This window comes from Trachinotus anak, unplaced genomic scaffold (genome assembly GCF_046630095.1).
Source record: "Trachinotus anak isolate AG129_WGS33_773 ecotype Australia unplaced genomic scaffold, CSIRO_AGI_Tana_v1 ptg000010l, whole genome shotgun sequence".
Taxonomy (NCBI): domain Eukaryota; kingdom Metazoa; phylum Chordata; class Actinopteri; order Carangiformes; family Carangidae; genus Trachinotus; species Trachinotus anak.
Window position 1 is genome coordinate 26,638,499 of NW_027273861.1, and position 20,661 is coordinate 26,659,159.

Sequence of the window (20,661 nt, forward strand, 5' to 3'; positions counted from 1 at the left end):
ATTTTGAACTTGAACTGTGACAAGTTTAACCTTTTGGGATTTTTGCAAATGTCGCATTCAAGCTGGTTGACTATTAAATACTACAAGAACAGACTGTGATGTTATTTTATGGAACTCAGGCCTTTCTATACACTTTTCAGCAATCACACTCTTCTTTAGCCCAAACTCTTCATGTCTTCCACAGACTTTCATAATTCTGCTCAGCCACTCACTCTTATCTTTCAAACTGTGTTTGAGGGGGATGAAAATCCATCTTGTATTATGAGGCTTTATCTTTCTGCAAATATTATAGACATTCGTTCATTTGTAAATAAACATTTTTGAAGGGGGAAAAAAAACAACCAACAAATAATGATGAGATTGGAGAGATGCAGAGGGATGGAGGTGGACATTGATTGGCTGGCTGTGTTAAGCTAATAATCCTCCATGAACAGCTAGAAGCAAGTGACCATGGGTTTTTCTCCTTGTATGGCCAGGACCGTCCTGGATGGTGTTTACCGGTGATGTGTGGGGATTTATATGTTTGAAAGGAAATGTGATGGGATGTTTGAAATAGACTGCTGTGGGAGAGGGTGTTTGTGTTTGACAAAGACTTGATTTACAGCAAAGGTTTTTGCATTTAGCTGTCTCTACACTCATGTTTTGGAGAATGAGGAGCCATGTACTCCAGAAAATTGTTAATAAGCCGTAATATTGCCTTGGGTGAGTTTATATTACAAAGATATTCTGGTTCAACTTAATTTATTGCCAACGAAAGAAATTAATTTTGTATACACGCTGCGACACGCATCTTTACAAGCTGTGTTTACAATAATACTCCTATTAATGAGTCATGTTATAGTGTCTGTGTTGGCTGACATGAGCAGATATGTGTGGGTCTGTTCTTTTGCTTAGTTCTTTGTGTCACATCAGAAGTGGCCAAATACACTGTTAACGAAACAAGTATTTAGCCTTGCTTTTTACCAGACCCTTTTTTTTTTGTTCTAACACCATGAGGTGAGAATCTAAAGCTGTTTAAGTGGCTGAGATTCTCACAGTCAAACAGTGTTTTCTTTTGACTCCTGCAGGACTTATTTCTCTGGCAGTTCCTGACTTTTATTTCTCTGTCTTGGCCAGAGGTTCTGTCCCTCAGGAGACACTGGTCTTTTAGCTTAAGTGCCCAAAGGTTTTGATCCTTTTCTTGGGGTCACAACTATTATTTTATAGAAATTTCAAATTGTACCTTTTGCTGGTTAAATCAGAATTAAACAGACATTTGCTGTGCATGTGTTTCAGTCTAGTCAAACTTTCAGCCACTTAGAGAATATTTAAATGACTCTGTGTGCTCATATCGTGTAGTGTGTGTTTTATAACTCCTGCTGCAGAAGGAGACTAGAGTCTCACAGAGGTTTGTGCTTTACATAAAAATCTGCTCTGGCTGAACATTTGAAGCTTTTCCAGACTCAAACTGTGAGAGTAATACCCTGCCAATTCCAATCAGCGAGAACAATAACAACTGTCACACGTGGATATAAAATAAGATGTCGCCAGCGTGGAACTCGGGGAGAAATGTAATTTAGTCAAGTCTAAACTCCGTGAGCAGTGTGAGGTTGCTATATTACAGAGTTAAATGTCAGGTGAAAGGAGGAAGCGATGGCTGGATGAATATCAGACACCAGATGGCTAATCAGCCTCACAGTTAACCAATCAAGAGCCAGCACAGTGATACAGGCAGTGTCAGTGTCTCAGTTCCCTGCAGAGCAGACATGGCCCTGTTGAGCTGCAGTGGCAACGTGTGACTGCCAATCACAATTTAATGCAGAGTAGACAGAAACTGTTTGAGATTCACAACCATACAGAGACAGGATGGGAGTTAATTTGGCAGATAAAGATAGTTTGATGATGTGGGCTACTTTTTGTACTGTTTGGGTGGTGTACCCCCAAAGAAAAGTCACACTATATTTCAGTGCGTCGGCTCTTCGCACAGACGGGAAATAAAGATGGACGTAGGCTCTGTGACCTCATCCATAGGTTTCTGAAGAGTGATTTTGAAGCTCAGAGTGGGCCCATAAAACCAAACGGCATTTGAGCTTATTACAATTAAGCTGAAGCTTTTTTGTTCCTTTTCACACCATCATTCAGTTAGCTCTTGAGAAAAACCTTGCTAAAGGTTGAATCTATCATGGCTCTCAGAAAAGGGACCCAAGAGCACAACTCAGGAGGCAGGTGTAAAAGTAAAGAGAAAACTTAAAAAAAGAAAAAAAACAAAAAACACAAGGATACAAAAATCCATGCAGGAACAAAGTACAAAGGGTTGGGCTGAGGCAAAATCCAAATTTTACAGGCAAGGTCAAAAGCACAATCAGACAAGCAAAGAACAGAGCCAAGGAACTAAGGCAATCTAGCCAAGAACAAGTGGATGCAAACCGGTGTTTAGACATTGGAGCTAATAAGGGAATGGGGAGCTGGTGCAGGCAGGTGGGAGTGGCAGTAACAGCAGGCAACATCTATTCATATAAGTGAATATTTGTCTGAAAGACTTGGTGAATATCATTTTTCCTCATTGTCACTGTCAATTTTGAGCCAGTTATACTATACACAGGTAGATAATGGGGAAGCAATTGAACATATGACAAATGGGTGAGTTGGAAACTCTATGGGCTGCTTGGTGTCAGTCGAATCTAGCAACACTGAATGTGACATACAGAAAAAGAAAACCAGTGTCTCATGTGTGTGGTATTTGTTTTTCGTTGACAGGGGGTACCGCGTCCAGACAGAAAGGCTTTCTAGGCTGCATCCGCTCTCTGCAGCTTAACGGCATCACTCTGGACCTGGAGGAGAGGGCGAAGATCACCCCCGGGGTCCGACCTGGCTGCCCAGGCCACTGCAGCAGCTACGGCTCCCTCTGCCAGAACCAGGGTCGCTGTGTAGAGAAAGCCAACGGTTTCTCTTGCGACTGTAGTCAGTCTGCCTACACTGGAGCCTTCTGTCATAAAGGTACAGATGCTGACACACTGAAGACTGCCTGCCAGTAAATACACAGAGCCACTGATTCATTCATTGATGTTCTGTGTCCTACAGAGCATATCAGTGATATTTTAATGTCAGTGAAGAGCAGTTTTACGACTCTGCATGTTTAAATGATACAAGAAAAGTGATTAAATTAATGAGCCCCTTATAAAAAAACTAATAACATGAACTTTAATCATATCAACAGAAAACATAATTTCAGATCTTTAATTTTCTATTCTCCTCTGACAAAATGACACATTGGACATAAAAACCTGAGAAAAATGGTCTGACACAGTCTTAAAAATAATGAGAAGTCTGTCCTCCAACTTCACATGGGCTCATTTAGTTTTTTATCCAGACAACTGCCTCAACAATTTAAATTTTACAGTGCATAAGAGAGGAGGAGGCTAATTCAGCATGAAGCTCATTATAGGTTTGTGTCTAAAGAAGGCAGAGTGAAGTGTACGCTATAAAACTGCTCCGGATATCATTTATGGGCTAAAGCATGAAGAAGAGGCGTGGTGGCAAGTACTGGAGGTTTTAAAAATAACATTTATTCAATATACAATTTTACATTTTATAATAGTAAGCCCTTTATAATATTTAAGGGCATAGAAAGTATTTGGTAGTATTTTTGTGATTAGAGTAACACACATTTTTTAACTCTATGTTTCCTCATGGTGTTTTCTGCCACTCAGTATTAAATTCATATTAACTTAATGTCTCCCTCATCATATTTTATATTACACCTACACAAGCTGTTTTGTTTTATTAAACAGGGATATTTCTTTCACATGGTATCAGTATAATATGATTGTTGTGACTGTTTGATTTGAACAGCAGCCTCCGGCTTTTTATTACATTGTACTTTGCCAGCGCAGTCTGTGTGTCCCATCCAAAGGCTCTCCAAATAAAGAAGAAGAGAATTGTTTGCCAGTTTGATATGCCAGTCACAGACAGTGATGCATTAGTCAGACTCACAGAGGAATAACATACCTACATCACACCCACTGGTACTCTCTGTGAAGGTCTTGTTACTGAAATGTCTCTTTGTTACATACATTAAGCAATTTTTTAAGCAGTTTTTTATAATATAGGCTTTTTCGTGTTGTTTATGTTATTAATGGGGCTCTGAACATGGTTTTTCATTAAATGGTTGAAAACCACCCATTGTAAATTTTAGCTGGACCTCAACAGTGCAGCTAGCACTATAATCATGAATGTGACTGACTAACTGAGTGATCATATTCCCACTTTGGTCAGCCAAATGTCACATGTCAACATTGGAGTTTCCCTATTGGCTGTTGTACTTTCAAAATGATATGGTGTAAACAGGCTCTATTGGGGGGGATTGAAAGCTAAAGTACTGCCTCGGCCTGCTCAGAGTTTATTCATCAGTGGTGCTTTATGTAAGTTTTGCTAGATAGCACAGCTGTTTACTTATCAGTCCAGAAGAAACTTTGCAAGATCAGTACCAAGAGCTCTCTCCAGCAGTGGAAAGCAATCCCTTAACTTTTGTTTTGCTTCTATTTCAATTCTTTTGTTTAACTGAAGTTGGCATGGTAACCAGCCTGCCCCGCTCCAGACAGTCTAATCACTTTCTGATGATGAGAAGTATGATGAGAAATAATGCAGGATCTAAACGTTATTTTGTTGTAAAATAACACTGCTCAGCTGCAGCACAGAGCTGCTAATGACAGCCTGAAGTAGCATCCAGGATACACAGTGGGGATACTAATCTGTGTGGATGTACTAATTGTGAATGGGGCTTTTTTTTTTAAAGTTAATCTTTGCTTGTGTTTTCAGTTTCGGAGAGGGTAAAAAAAAACATGTAGAGAAATCCAAAGCATGACAGGCCTGCTGTCCCTTGTTGCGGCTACTAAGCTATGATTGGTCAATCACTGTTTGCAGGGAGTTGGTGTTAGTTGCTGCTAAACCAGATTTTCTATTGTACGTTATATTTACATCTACTCTTTTAGACAACTAGATAGACAAGACAAGCAGTAAGTTTGTATTCATTTGTAAACCGACAAAGCTTTCAGCTTATTATCATGACCTATCATGCCCCGGTGCTTTAACGGGGAGGAGAGAGTACAGATCAGAAAGTTTTCTGAAGAGAATCCTTCGGTCGGCAGACAGTAGACCCTGACTGTCTGTCTGGGTCACTGTCTGAACAGCTCGCCTCTCAACACTCATTCCGAGTGCGTCACAATGAGCCCATTCTGTTGTGAAGGTCAAGCATCAGGATTATCTTAAAGGACTCCTCTAGACCTCCATGCCATTGTGTTCACCACATGATGATGCATAAAGGGCTTGTTGGGCAATGTTAAAAGTCAACATAATGTCAAAGTCAGTCAGTGCTGTAGAGATAGATTATGATATGTTGTTAAACTCTGAGACAGTGAATTTGCCAAATCCACCACAAAGAGATCATTTAACAAAAGGTAGTTTTGACTTATAAAGGGAAGTGAAAGAGCACCTTAACTACAGATTAGGTGGTGCTGAAACATTATTAGTCATTTGTTGAATATACACTCAGTGAGCACTTTATTAGGAACACCATACCAACACTAGGTAGGACCTCCCTTTGCTCTCAAAACAGCTCAACTCCTCATGGCAGAAATCCCACAAGATGTTGCAAACATTCCTTTGAGATTCTGGTCCATGTTGACTTGCCCACTGGAGCCTCAGATTTCTATTCTTGGCTGACAGGAGTGGGACATTTTATAGGACACAAGGTTGACCAGTCAGCTCCACCAGTGACACCTCCCTCTAACTTTTCGACTTTCAGAGGTTTCGGCCAGCTTTAAGTCGTCAGTGTCCATCACCTACATCCTCAAGGAGCCATATGAACTGAGCAGGAACAGCAGTGCCAGGCCTTCGTCCATCTACTCTGATTTGACGCTGAGAGGGGAAAACATCTCCCTGAGTTTCAGGACCCTCCAGAGTCCTGCTCTGCTGCTCTACGTCAGCTCTTCCTACAGGGAATACCTGGCCCTGCTTATCAACAAACATGGTGAGAACACGCAAATGGATTTTTCCTCTTTTATTCAGCTATTTTCTGTCCAAATTTCTTTTAGCAGCTGCTCCTCTTATCTCATCCTTTCTGCATTAACCTCTCCTCTCCTCTCCTCTCCTCTCCTTTCCTCTCCTCTCCTCTCCTTTCCTTTCCTCTCCTCTCCTCTCCTCTCCTCTCCTCTTCTCCTCTCCTTTTTTCATCCCTCTTGAATCAGTCATCCTTTGCTGACTCCTTCGCCAATTGTTATGCACAGTGTCAGGTTCAAAGAAAACATTTTTGACATGACAACATTCTCACGGGTGAGAATTCATGTTGTCAGGCTCCAAGATTTTTGCTAGTGGCTGAACCACAGCGGTTCAGACCAATCAGTGTCCCTTTGAGGGAGAAACGACAACTGTTAGTTAGCAACAAATGGTGGATCCTAAAGATATTAGCATAGATGCTGCAGTTATATCAGAAGTGGGGAGAGTATTTCTTTATTGAAAGAAAAGCATAGAACAGCACTGAAGGCTTTTCTCAACGGAAAAAGTGTTTTTGGCTCTTCTCCCAAGTGGCTTTGGCTCCTCTGATGGTGAGGAAAATAGGAAGGATGCAGAATCTGATTGTTTCAAATCAGCCTGTGATAGACGGTGACAGACAGATGGTTTATCCAATCACCTGCCAAGTATTTTTTTAAAAGGTGCTTGCTCTTTTTCAAACAAAGCCTTCCCAGATGGTTCTGCGTAACAAACCATCTGGCGCTTCAGGTTACGGACCACGATCGAAAGACTAAATCCACCATTATGACGCACAATAAGTGTAATATTTACTGGTACAGTCTCTTCAGACTCTGGCTCAAACATGAGGGCAGATTTCAGAAGTTGCCACTTCCGATCAATTATGTTGTGTTACGTTAGGGAATGAGGCCATGCAGCCCCCAGCAGGTTTCTGGAAGCTGGCTAATCAGAAGAAGGTGGGCTTTAAGAGAGGGGGACCTTTGTCTGTTTCAGTCATGGGCTGAACTGATGCGCTACGTAACAGGCAGCTTTAGATAAATAAGTATTTCTTTTAAAATTGTGAATCTACTCTAGAGGAGTTGCAGAATAAAAACATGCAGAGCTAGAAATGAGCATAGAGACTCCTCTTTAAATGATGATTCTCTTCAGCCTTTTCAGCAGTGGTCTTGTCATTGTGTCATTGTGATTATTTAAAAATCTTCATCACTCGCTTCTCTGTAGAGCTTTACATAGTTCCACTTGGCAGGAAGCAATTCCAACACTCCTGCACTGCGTAATAGGATTTACTGTTATCCAGTGTCTGTGACTTGTAGCTGTAGCTGAATTACATGTTATTTTTAACTAGTGTGAACTGGAGTCCAGGTGTGAGAGATTTATTTTGTAATTTTGAACAAAATCTGTTGTCATGATCAACTAGCGAACCTGAAACCCTTACTCGAGGTGCTCTATCAGCCATTAGGAGAAATGTACTGATAAATTCTGCTGTTAGACATAGCTGTTTTAATTACTGAGAGAAAGCTGGGGGATAGTGGGTTTTGAATAGTTGATCAAGTCATCATCAGGCATCTGCGCTCTTGCCGAAGTATCTAATTAAATCCCAGAGAGACGTTTCACTTGGAGGCTCCAAAAAATGGCTTTTCTCATGTTTCTGTCTTCTGCTGCTGCTGCAGTAACACAAGCCTCAGCTGCTGCACACAGAGACACTTCAGTGTCTCGCTGAGAGACTGACACACCCTGTGCCCTCTCCACCACTGCTTTTATTATCGACATGTGCTCTTTTGATAGGGGAAGTGCTCCCTATTATCGTGTATTTGGGAGTCATAATTAGAAATAAAATGGATAGGGCATTAAGTATTATGTGTTTGGATTTTTTTTTAAGAAAGATTACTTCCTATCATTTCTGCTCATCTGTAAAAGTCTGCAGACATCTCCAAGCATTCAAATTATCTCAGCGGTGGCGTTTATCAAGTTTAACACAGTAAAAGATTGGGAAATTAATTTTATATCTTGAAGTGTTATACACGGAGATAAAGCATTAATCCTTGTAGTATTAATCAGTTTGTAGCTCCTTAATTCAGCAGCTTTTATCTTGGAACATTCAGATATCTGGATCAAATGTTCTTTCTTTGAAGGAGTGAATACATGTGAATACCAAAGATATCCTTAAATCTGAGCCAAGAATGTAAAACAGCTTAATCTAAAGACTAATTAAATGTTTTCTTGGGCTTTTAACCACACAAATCTTCATACCAAGCAGCATCACTGTAAAATTATACCTCAGATTCATATTTTGCATTTTTACTGTTCATTGCATGGGCTGTTCTTTATTTGCGGTAACAAAAAAAGTATTTATGTAATCGAAACCCATGAAGCAATTTCTAAAATTTGTTTTAAATATGTAAAAGCAAATATAACATCTTCATGCAAACAGTTGTGCTTTGTTTTTTAAGCAACAGCTTGTATTAGATTAGTTTTTTTAGTTTCATTGTAATAATATTAATCATTCAGTGTCTGGGAGCCAAATTGGTCCTCAGGGGCAAATAAAGCTCTAATCTACTGCAATAAGTATAATCTAATATTTAATACATGCAAAGTAATAGAACAGGACTCTTCCAGTATCTATTAAAAACAAGACTTTATTAGTAACAAAGAAAACACTTTCAGGATTAAAACTTGATTCAGACACTGAACGTTTTTCAGAGAACTGCTGTTGTGGTTGTATTGCAGAGTGAGAGTGTTTTGTCGTGTTGTGTTTGTATAGACGAGCTGGAACTGAGGTACAAGTTGCACAGCAGCAGAGATGTGGAGGTGTTGGCCAGCAGAGTTATGAACTTGGCTGATGGACGCCTGCACACAGTGACAATCAGGAGGCTGGCAGACACTGTCTCTGTGCAGGTAAACACACACACACACACACACACACACACACACACACACACACACACACACACACACACACACACACACACACACACACACACACACACACTATGCCACATGGATCAACACAAGCAGGCCCGTTTTCATACATAGACACTGTGAACCAATGAGTTGGAAAGAAAATCTTTTCTAATCAGTTTACAGCTTTAAAAGTCTGTCTCAAAGATGTCAAACCTACATATTGCATTGCGAATGTCACTGCTCTCACTACACTAAACACCGGATACTGACAGAGGATGAAAATCGATGATCTACGCCCTGAAATGAAAATGAAAAGCTTCCAAACTTAGATCCACAATGTGGTGTTTCACAGTTGCCATTTACCGCCTAGTCACTGTTACTGTCTTGTATGTGGATATATCTGGAGAGAAGCTCTGGGGCTACACTGCTGATACATTTGAAAACTAATTTGTGAAAACAGAAATGAATGAAGCTCGGTAGATTGTATCTTTTCAGGGTGTGACACTGATGCCACAGGGCAGGATTTTTGTCCATTATTTTTCAGAGCCTCACTGTGTGAAGTGTCTGACTGTAAATGGTAACACTTGAGCTCAGACTGCCATACAACATGAACAATGAGAGAAAATCATAGAGTGCATAAATATTTGTACTGCCGAGATGGGTAAGTGTTTAATTTGACACAATTAAGGTTGGTCTTTACTGTTTTTAAAATCTTCCTTACATATTTATCAGGTTTGTGGGTCTAAAAACTTGAAGTCATTTACCTCCGAGGGCACCAAAGTGTCCAGAAACAGCTCTGACCAAAAGGAAAAATTCATGTTTAAGCTACTTTGTGTTTCTCTGTTTTCTGTGGCTCCATTTTAGTCTCAGGTCAATCAACATCAGCAGATCTCTTATTGATGAATGATTCACTAAAGCACAAATCTCTGAGTTTGCAAGCAACACATCCGACCCTTTGTTTTATTATGGAGTGTGTCTCTCTCTCTGAGGCATTTACCACCTCAAACCTCCTCTACTTAGGCTTCTCTGCTCAGCCACTGTGAACCACAGCATCTCACAGGTCTATTGGTTTTCAGCTGTAGGGCTGAATCCTATTAAACATGTATTGCAGACTTGAGGTCGAGCCTCTGGCTGGCTTTTCATGTTTAATTGCTCAATTCTCTGCAGCCATGTGTTGAAGTTTCCTCACCGTGCAGCCTTTGTTTAAAAAAACTGAACAATAAAGAGCTCAACAATTTGTCACTGTTATCATTCTTTGCTTTCCACTTGCTGAGCTTTTACCTTCACGGACATGACTTACATTGTCTTTCAGATCGACCAGAATGCCAGAGAGGACTTCAACTTGACATCTGATGTGGAATTCAACAACATCAAGTCTCTCGTTCTGGGCAGAGTGCAGGGTAAGTGGGGCTCTCTGCTAGCGCCGACTTAACCACTTAGACAGACTCATTTGAATAACAGCAATGAGATGTTTGGCTTCATGCGACAAAACGCTGTCCTGGAACTTTCTGCTGTTTCCTGTTCATCATTTTAGGTGGACCAGAGGGAGAGCTGCAGTCTGTCCAACAGCTGTGGCGCTTTCAAAAACAAGTTGACATCCATATGCAAATAGTCACAGAGAGAGCACTTTAGTGTGAAGACACAAAATAAGAACAGCTTTAGAAATGACTAAAGATGGAGCCATTAGATGCATTAGATGCATTTCAGAGCTGTGGGGAGGGTAAAGCCTCACTGTAAATGGCATTGTTTTCTCACTAATGCAGAAGTTCAGCAAATGCAGTAAATGTCGGTGAACTTTTATCTGTGTTATCGAACCGGTGAGTAATACAGTCTTTGTGTCTCTCTCACTGAGTGGGGCTTCAGACAGCTGTAATGGTAATAACTTTAGAAAAGGTCCTTCACTTTGTATGGTAATGAGAAGGGATTGAAAAGAACAAATTACTTAGAAGATTGAAGTCAGCGCCCTGCGATTCAGCATAACAACCAATGAGTCTGAGCTGCTGAGGGCGGGGTCAAACTAAACCAGGAAGTCAGAAGGTACAGTTCAACCTTTATCTGCATGACAGAACAATATTTCACAAAAGTCTTGACACTCGTTTCTTCCCAGGGCTTTTTGCAAAGGGGAAGGGCTTTGCGGTGACTGAGCTTCCCTCTGCTACATCAGGAGATCACCCTCTGAGAAAAGAGCTGCTGTAAACATGTGATGCTGAGACAGGGTTGGATATCAAAAGAGGTTAAAAATTTATAAGGACTGGGGATTTGATAAAAAGAAATACACTTCTTTCTGAAAACATATAAGTTACAGTTACTGTATAATTCATTAGCCCTGAACTTAAAGCTGGATTTATACCTGATGCAAGGGGTTAGCATCAGTCTCACTGTAGATAACTGCTGCATAGGCTTTGATGTATAGTTCAGAGTCAGATTTCACCCGGTGATACCACCTCTGCAATGCAAGACACGTGTACAGTTTTCATATTCTTTCATTTACTTTGTGATATAGAGCGACAGTGGGCTACAGATGTACTTAAAGAACTGGAGTTACATTCAGGTAGCTCGTCTTATTGCTGAATAGGGGACTGTTGTCATTCTTCACATTGTTGTTACTCAGAGCTGTGATCACAGTGAGAAGGTTTTTAACGTTTTTCAACTAGCTTAATGTGATCATCACTGTCATCGCTCTCCTAAAAAACCTAAACCGACTAATCACAGCTCTTCTGGTCTCTTCACTGTCTTCAATGTCAGCTTTGCTATCTGCACAGGTTCAAAAGCTACGGCTACCCTTTAACAAAGTAATATAAATTAAGCTTAACTCTCACAATATGGCCAACTAGGGAAAGTGGGCAAACATCAGGCAATGGCACAGTGATGGTGTGTTCATATATGTTCACATACAAAGCAGTTTGCCATATCAGGCATGTCATGACTGCAGTTCTGGGGGTTGGTTGTGTTGAGCATGTGTGGCAGACCCGCTGCCAACAATGTTGGGGTTTTGTTTCCAGATGTTGTTCTTTTTTATGTCCTGGTATCTCGTTGAAGACAATTAGGAATCAGTTTTTCCTTCATTTTGTTAAATTTTTTTTTAAAGAAGTTTAAATTAGTGGAGTGAAGTAGTTAACAACTCTCTTCTTGAATATGTGCTGGAATCAAGATGATTGTGTTTGACTTTCTCAGCTTTCCCCCTGGGTGCTTTTTGAGTCTTATTGAGCGCAGGCTTCACGGCTGCTAATTCAGGCTTCATTCACATTGATTAGCAGTTGTCACTGTCCCAGCTCTCTGAATCTGTGTATGTGTATCTGTGTTTTCTGGCATTGGTGATGGAGCCTTGATGTTGCCTCCAGTTTTTCATCTGGCCAGCTCATTTCTTCTTTTACCGTTCCTCTAGACAGTATTTAAAATTATCTGCTGACAAAAAAAGAATTAGAATGTATTATCTAGACATATTTTTCCAGACCACATAGTCAACATTCAGTAACGCTGCTCACTAAACGCTAATGTTGGCCACAGCTGCTTCACATTAAAGGCTGTACAGAAGTTAGCATGTGGAGGGTCAACAGGCAGGCAGTGAGCTTCCTGTGGTATTGCTGGTGACTGTTGGAGATGAGATGTGGGGCTAGAAACACTGAAAAATCACAAAACATCTGTCATTTAGCACAGCTTGTTGATTTTACATCCATCCATTTGGTTTTCCACCCACTATGCAGTGTTTTGGTTTAATTTCTAGTTTAAAAGCAAAGAATTGGAACCTAGAGTCAATAAGAAGCAGATCAGATGAACAGAATTGGACTCAGAACTAGAATCTGTAGAAACTATTGAAGGTCCAAACCCTGAGAGAATGAGAGCTTGCAAACTGCACTTACAGATATATTTTAGGCGTATAGCTACTAGAGTATATGCAGTTACTCCTGACAGCGAGTTTTTCACTGTGAAAGATTAAATAGGTTTCATGCTTCACTCAAGCACATGGTGCATATATAAGACACAGATATAAATTGATGCTTGTGCTGTTTTTAGGTTTCGCTCCTTACTGGTCTTTTTTGGGTTGATGACCCAGGCCGTGTTAGTATGTGACCTAACCTTCCCTCTGCTGAGCCAGAGGACTCAGACAGTCATATCAGTATCAGAGAGGCAGCGAGATAGTTGATATACTGTCACTCCCTGCCAGCCCTGTCATCCATCAGCCTAACTAATGGACCAGAAAAGAATGGAGAGACTGAGATGCTCACAGAGAGAGAGAGAGAGAGAGAGAGAGAGAGAGAGAGAGAGAGAGAGAGAGAGAGAGAGAGAGAGAGAGAGAGAGAGAGAGAGAGAGTGTGATAGAGAGCGAGATAGGGAGGTGGAGGGAGATAGTGATACACAGAGAGGTGGAGGTTTAGGGCAGCAGCTGGGTGGAGGTGGACAATAATCTTTAAATCATGGATGCGAGGCCTCACACAAACATCCAAATCCTTCTTATAGAAGTCACAGATGTCCAGTAACACCGGAGACTCATTTTTATAAGGAATAATATCAGAAGTTTTACCACATCAGCCCATGTTCTTTTCTTTTGGATGCTGTATTTGTCATGAATCTTTCTGGGATCTCATGTCCCTAATTTTGGCTGGTAAATTCTGATTTATTTATTTATTTTTTTTCTATACTGTTGGATATTCCTTTCTTAACAAGGGGACATGTTTGACTACCAGTGGTGGAAAGTAACTAATCCTGATTTTAAGTATAGTTGTGATGTAGGCTTTTGATGGAGTTTTGATTGTATTGTATTTTTTGCACCACTACATTTATTTTCTAACTTTACTACTTAATACTTTAAAGATTCAGAATAATAATACACAATATCATTAACATATAAACTATTATTGTAGGTTCAGATAAGACATATGATCCTCAAGCTACAACAAAGTACAAGCTGCAACATCAAAGTGATCAGAATCAGAATCAGAATCAGAATCAGAATCAGGTTTATTGCCAAGTATGTTTTCACGTACAAGGAATTTGTTCTGGTGAATGGTGCAGAGCGCACCAAAACACCGAGGCAGCCATCTGCGGCGCCATACATATTAATGCACCAGTAACTATAATCCAGTACTGTGATATACATTATTCTGAAATAGACCATTCAGCATAATGATTTCTTTTATTTCCAGTAATATGAGTATATTTTGATGCAAATCTTTTTGCACTTTCACTCGAGTAAAGTTTTGAATGCATGACTTTTACCTGTGGTAACGTAGAATATCTAACCAACCACTGTTGACTTAATATATCTACTCAAACATGGTGGGTGAATCAAATGTATTTTTCATTCAGATACCTATGGAACATACCCCTGTTCCTGTATGTGCTTTAATTTATTATAAAAGTGAAAGGCAGAGAGAGAGTGTTACTAAGTTGGTCTCCAGTCTCCATCATTTGACCCCATCTTCCAGACTAATCCATAGGCGCGAACATGGCAAGAGGTATATTATTCAAAGTCAGATTATTTCCTGCTTCCTGGAGGATTGCATTCAATTTGAAGCTCAATCAAAGCCTCATCATATACACAGCTGATAAAAAGCCCTCTGCAGCCAGGCCACTCTGCAGCGTCCCATATATGTGCTGAAAAGTTGTTTCTCTCTGGTAATAACTTAGATGAGTGGCAGTGATGTGCTTTTTAATCAAACTGTACTGCAGAAATAATTATGGTTCACGCTGACATTTATAGCTGCTCAAGATCTTATTTAGTACCTTTAGAACAGGATGTGAGGTTACAGCTCTGATGCAGCTGTGGGAGAGTGAAGAATAAACCATGAGAAGAAAATAATTACAAACACGCTGGATTATAAACTGTACATGCATCGTTTCCTGTGAATGTGTGTGAATGTCCAGTGGGTATTCACCTGGGAAGACCTGTGATTGGTCAAAATATCACTAATAAAAATTAATGGGAGCTGTGATTGCAGTGTGAGGAACTTTTTGACTCAGTTTTTTTAACAGCACCTATAGCGCTGAGGTTTTGTGCATGATTGTTGTATTTTTTATGTCACTCTCCACAATGAGAACTACTACATGGAGAAGTACAACATAGATCCGTGCTACTTATCATCACAACTGTGGTCTCATCAAGATAAATGTAAGATTTATTACAGAGGAATCATTAGATGTGTTGCTGGATCACACTGATAACTGATCTGTCTCTGTGTGTCTCTGTGTTCAGAGTCTGGCGAGCTGGATGCAGAGCTGGCTGGGTTGGCCTCTCTCGGGTTCACCGGCTGCCTGTCAGCTGTTCGCTTCAACTCCATCAGTCCTCTGAAAGCAGCTCTGCTGCACCCTGACAGTCCCGTTACTGTCACCGGCCCACTGGTCCAGTCGAGCTGTGGTTCCTCCTCTCCAGCCAAGCCCTACGCAGCAGAAACCACACACTCCTTATCAGGTACAAGGAGCAGAACGGCCCATATACCCCAAACTCTATACAGTACACAGTGAATTCAGAAAGTATTCACTTCTTACTTTTTGTCATGTTGCAGCCTTTATGCTGAAACCATTTATATTCATTTTCAAAAGTGAAGGTGTCTGAATAGATTCAGAAACACATGGCGTATCGTTAGATAACCACCCCACTCTGTTCCCACTGTGGGAACCTGAAATCTGTTATACCTCTCATATTATTCTTTGGGCTGTTCATTAGACTTTTTATGGGCTCATTAACCATCCTTCTCAGTAAGCAGGAAGAGTGATGACGCTTGGAAAGATGAGATTAGTCAGACAAGGCTTGTGAAGTCCTTTTGAGGCTGTGCTGAGGCTTTCAACAAGCCCTGTCTGCACTGACTGATGGCTCTCACACTGACTTTATCTCGCTCCTTATCTGTCCTCACACTCCTTTACCTTGTCTGTCTTCTTCTTTTATTCTTGATTTTTCTAACTTCTAACCTCTTTTTTGTTCTCTCCCTGTCACCTATGCTCTACTTTTTTTCTCCTCTGCATCTTTATTGGTCTTTGACTTCTTTCTTGCTTTTCACTTTCTTCTTCTTTCTACAGACCGACCTGGTTCAGTGGATCCAGGTCAACCTTTAGTCAACACAATGAGGAGTGACTCAGCTCTAATTGGAGGTAATGCAATACATCTCAGCAGGAATACAAGCAATCTACTAAAATATCATACTCCAAACTTTGTTAGTGAAGATATTGAACAGGGAATAATCAGAAGAGACATGTTAGATTGGATTGGTTTTGATCTTGGAGGCTAAGGAAAAACAGTGAGAAGCGGTGGCTTAACTGGATCTGACCTCACATAACACATGAAAACCTTTTCGTCCTGCATTTTGATTTTAAAACCACTAATATAAAATTAAACTCAGCAAGCAGCGTTTAATTAGCTCTTCTAAATTAAACCAGAAGCTTGGGTCAAAGTGCTTGAGTTTGTTTATAGCTAGAAAAAAATAAAAATAAAAAAAATTGGTGAAATGTCAGACAAAGATGCAGCACTGTTGACTGTTTGTAGTGTGTAGTGTTTGTAGTGCTATTTCAGGGTTTGGAGTGACAAAACCCACATTGTCCCAGAACAATACACATGCAGATATCAATGCTGAGCTGCAATGTGAGGACTGTGACACTGGATGAATTAATTAACACGCAACAGAGGACAGAAATAGTCTGATTTAATCTTCCAACTTGCTCTTTTACATGTAAATGATTTTTTTCCCCCAAAACACTCACAATTTTATCCCACATCAGTCGCAGAAAACTAAATTACACAGGTTCTAATCTGTGAAACTGTTTTAAGTTTTACCGATCAATAATTTAAGTTATGTGCTTTCCTTGAATGGTAACAAAGTTTATATAATGATAGCTGCATGGTTGATATTGAAGATTTATTTTATTATGCTGCTCCATTCATTCAGGTTTTTCTATTTTAGTTTGAGTTTGGATTTAGGTATTTTATCACAGTTACAGGTAATGATCTTGTCTTCCTCGGTCGGCACTGCTGCCACCGTGATACTGCCCCCTGCGAGGATGTTAAAACACTGTCTGGCCAATCACACATGGCCAGGCAGTAATTTCCTGCAGATATTTCAACCAATTTTCTTGTTAACATAATGTTTGAAGGCAAAATTCGACATTGAGGGCCTGTTTAAGAAAAAATTTAAGCACATAACTTTTACAAAAGTACACATCTGTTAGTTATCTGATCTTTATAGAGAGCCAGGCCGACTGTCTCACCCTGCATCTAGTCTTTATGTTAAACGAGGAAAACTTCCACCTGTAGCTCTCCATTGTCAAAACCTCTGTTATCTGGTCATGTCCCTGCTCAAATCAAACAAGCTGTTATTCAACACTTCTCAAAAAACCTATCTCTAAGCTACCCTTTGTCGCCTTAGCAACCCCGCAACAGATGAGCCTAATATTTTTGATTGAAGTTTTGAAGTTTTAATCTGGCTTCTTCCACTTGCCCTCAACGGAAACAGCTGGTCTTAGAGTTTTGAACACTGTTCTTGATGAATGGTGACACAGGAGGATGTTTGGTGTTGGTGCTGTTGGATCTCAGTGCTACTTCCAATACCGTGGACCACCGGGTCTTGGGTGATAGACTTCAGCAGTGGGTGTGTATCTCTGGGTCAGCCTTGCAGTGGTGTTTGCAATGTTTCAGCTGTGAGACATTGCAAAACTCAGGCCCATTGCGTCTCAAGTGGACATGGAAATGTTAATCCACATTTTTATATCGTCCTGTCTTGACAATTGCAATTCTCTTTTCACCTGCCTAAACCAAACATCCCTGGATTGTTTACAAGTTGTCCAAAATGCTGCTGCTGCACTCCTGAGGTCTCATGTGACACAGATTCTACTTGCCCTTCTCTGGCTCCTGGTCAAACTCAGAATTCAATTCAAAGTCCTTGTGATCACCTATAGAGCTCTACATGGTCCAGCTCCTTCCTACATTACATCCACTGCAGCCCCACGTTACAGGTCTGTACAGTTTCTGATCAGGGTTTACTGGTTGTTCCTAGAACGAGGTCTCAAACTAAAGGAGACAGTTTTGAGGTTGTGGCTCCTACACAACTGTCTCCCATGGGATTTAAGATCTGTGGGCACTGTGGACAACTTTGAAAAGCAGCTCAAGACCTTTTTGTTTATGCCTGACTTTGTGTCATTTTTCTATTTATTCAGTTTTTTTTCCTTTATGATTTGTATCTGTATGTCTGTCTTTCTGTCTGTCTCTGCCCTTGAAAGGTGCTTTATAAAAAAAAGTTTTCTTGTAAACAGAGAAATGTTACATTTACATTGAGTTTTTCATACCAAAACACATAGAGTGTGTCTCCCTGAGGTCACAATAGGCATGTTGAATTTGTGTCCTTCCATACAAAGCATTTGCAAAGCTGAATTTTGAAAACCTGCATTGTTTGCGTTCGTGTTTATTTAATGGCAGTTTTCTTCTTCTCTGTCTTTACTGTGCACAATCAGTGGAAAAGTCTTAAACCATTGGAAAGACTGAACATGCATTCTCGTGCATGTGCACAAGTCCAACAAAACAGTGACCCACTTATTACCTTCAACACATGGACAGGAGAATAGTATCCTTCCTCATCTGGGTGAATCTTGGAAAAAATAATATGTGTATTTACTACAATAAACTATTTCATTTCATGTATTTATTTAGGGACAATGCACATTAATCATCATTACTGTAAATGTGCCAGTGGGTCAACATTAGTCCTTAGGCGAGATGTTTACAGCGACACATCACAGAACACAGCAACAACAAGAAATCAGGTTACTGCAGAAAGCCGCCAGTAACCTTGTTATTTATGTTGATTCATGTGATTTTGAAGCAAAAATCTTCTTGTGTATTCATGTGCTGTTTAGGTGTGATCGCCGTGGTGATCTTTGTCACTGTGTCTGTGCTGGCGATCACGGCCAGATTCCTCTGCAGCAGAAAAGAGACATATCGAAACCAAGAGGTGAAAGCAGCACAGCCTGAAGACGGCCACGAGTTCAGCCAGGCGGACTCTCAGAGCGCTCCCAGTGAAAACCAAAAGGAATTTTTCATTTAGCAGGAGCCGTGACCTCCCACTGACCTGACAGGACAGAGCGGGATGACTTAAAGACACCACAAAGTCCTTCAGCCGCTGGAACCAGAGCATCGAGATGTGAAGTCAGAAACAGAACAATTCATAATTTTATTTATTCCCTTCTGTTTGCACACTTTGGGCAAAAGTGTTAAAAGTGGATTTTAAGTGGACTTTGAGTTGTCAATGCTCTTATTTTGATGTAAATATTTAAAAATGTAAATGTTGATTTGTCTGTCTATAGCATTATATGTCTCTGTCATACTGAAATGTTACAAATGATTTATTAGGAAGAAAAATGCAGAATAGATGTGATGATCAAAACACACCTTTGTTCCAGTTAAATTGGACTTCTGGACTTGATTTATAAGCAGCACTTTTTCTACAAGGGTGAAGAACCTCCTGTGAAATTTGAGACGTCAGAGCCATATGTGTCAAAACCTGAAGAGACGGATTCAGCTGAGTGGAGGATTGTGTGTGTGCGCGTTTCACATGCAAGAGCTCAGCCAAAGCACAGCCCCACAATCAACTCAAAGCCCACTGAATAAATAATTTCAACACCTGCTGTATATATGAATACACAATTAAAGTCACTCTTAAAACTTTACTTGCACACTTTGTCTTTGAGTTAGTCAGAAAGCTTTCATGTTACTCGCTGTGCTTTTCTTTATGTCTTGGGAATGAGCAAAAGCTTTTCAATGATTTTTTTTTTTTTTTTGACTTCCTGCCTGTTCCACCTGCCGTGAGCAGCCAACACCAGAGCTCTAAAAGTAGCTTTCAACAGCAAAGCACAGCGGTTTTAAAACACTGTCACCTTTTTAGCTCTGCACACATTTAATGTGTTGAGCACTGAAGCACTAATCTGTGTTTGCCTGACAGATAGACTGAGAGATAATCAGAACAGGAAATACAAAGAAGTGTAAAGAAGCTGACAGCAAGCTATAAATGATACAATGAGAGACAGCCATCTAAATATTAATGTTGAATATTTATTCTTCACTGTCTTTGCAATGCTTTGGATCGTGGGTGGCATTAGGATGGCAGAGTAAAGTAAAAAAACTTTTTTGTTTTTTTTTTCCATCTCAATACGGTTTGACACACTATGATTTTATCTTGTTACTCCTGAATTGAAGCATTTGTTGTCTGTCTTTCACACTGTGATTTTCACATGAATAAATGTCTTTTTTTGATGGAACACAGAATAATCCCGCACAATAATGATACACACCTCATGGAAGAATTTACATTTGCTGCTGCCTGGTAAATTCCTCTGGTGCAAATGCAAAGGTGCATTTTTATTTTCCTGAAGGCAACAGCAGCACAAAATAACAATGTGTATGAAGAAAAAAAAGGACCACCATAACAGACCCAAACTTAACGATTGAAGATTCTAGAGAGAAAAGAAAAGCAGTGGAGATGGTGTTTGATTGACAGGCAATATCATCATGATTATCTGATGGATTTCATTTGTGGTTTGACTCTTGCATCACAACAGAAAAAGCCTCCATGAGTTTTTCTAGACATGAGGTCGAACACTGTTTATGTTTGATGGCCCAAATTTTCAGACTCCATGCTGGCTGATTTCATCTGCGGCGTCCCGATCATAATCCAACAGAGCACAGGTAATATTCTCTCCTGCCAAATTGTCATTCTGGACAGTGTCGAAATGGAAACGCTGTTACATATCAACCCTGACATACGACACTTGTTCACT

At 40.2% G+C, this 20,661-nt stretch overlaps 1 protein-coding gene across 7 annotated transcripts in view; it reads left to right on the forward strand.

Annotated features, from left to right (window-relative positions):
• LOC139626197 (contactin-associated protein-like 4) overlaps nucleotides 1–19,554 on the forward strand; it is a 103,951-nt gene extending 84,397 nt beyond the window's left edge. For 6 of the 7 annotated variants that reach the window (XM_071486464.1, XM_071486465.1, XM_071486467.1 and 3 more), the window contains 7 exons: nucleotides 2,737–2,976; nucleotides 5,783–6,007; nucleotides 8,768–8,901; nucleotides 10,220–10,307; nucleotides 15,101–15,316; nucleotides 15,922–15,993; nucleotides 18,745–19,554. In XM_071486464.1, coding sequence (XP_071342565.1) covers nucleotides 2,737–2,976; nucleotides 5,783–6,007; nucleotides 8,768–8,901; nucleotides 10,220–10,307; nucleotides 15,101–15,316; nucleotides 15,922–15,993; nucleotides 18,745–18,932 — 1,163 coding nt within the window. In that variant the 3' untranslated portion in view covers nucleotides 18,933–19,554. The remainder of the gene's footprint in view (nucleotides 1–2,736; nucleotides 2,977–5,782; nucleotides 6,008–8,767; nucleotides 8,902–10,219; nucleotides 10,308–15,100; nucleotides 15,317–15,921; nucleotides 15,994–18,744) is intronic. The other variant, XM_071486469.1, reaches the window with a different exon arrangement.
• Nucleotides 19,555–20,661: the final 1,107 nt, after the last annotated feature.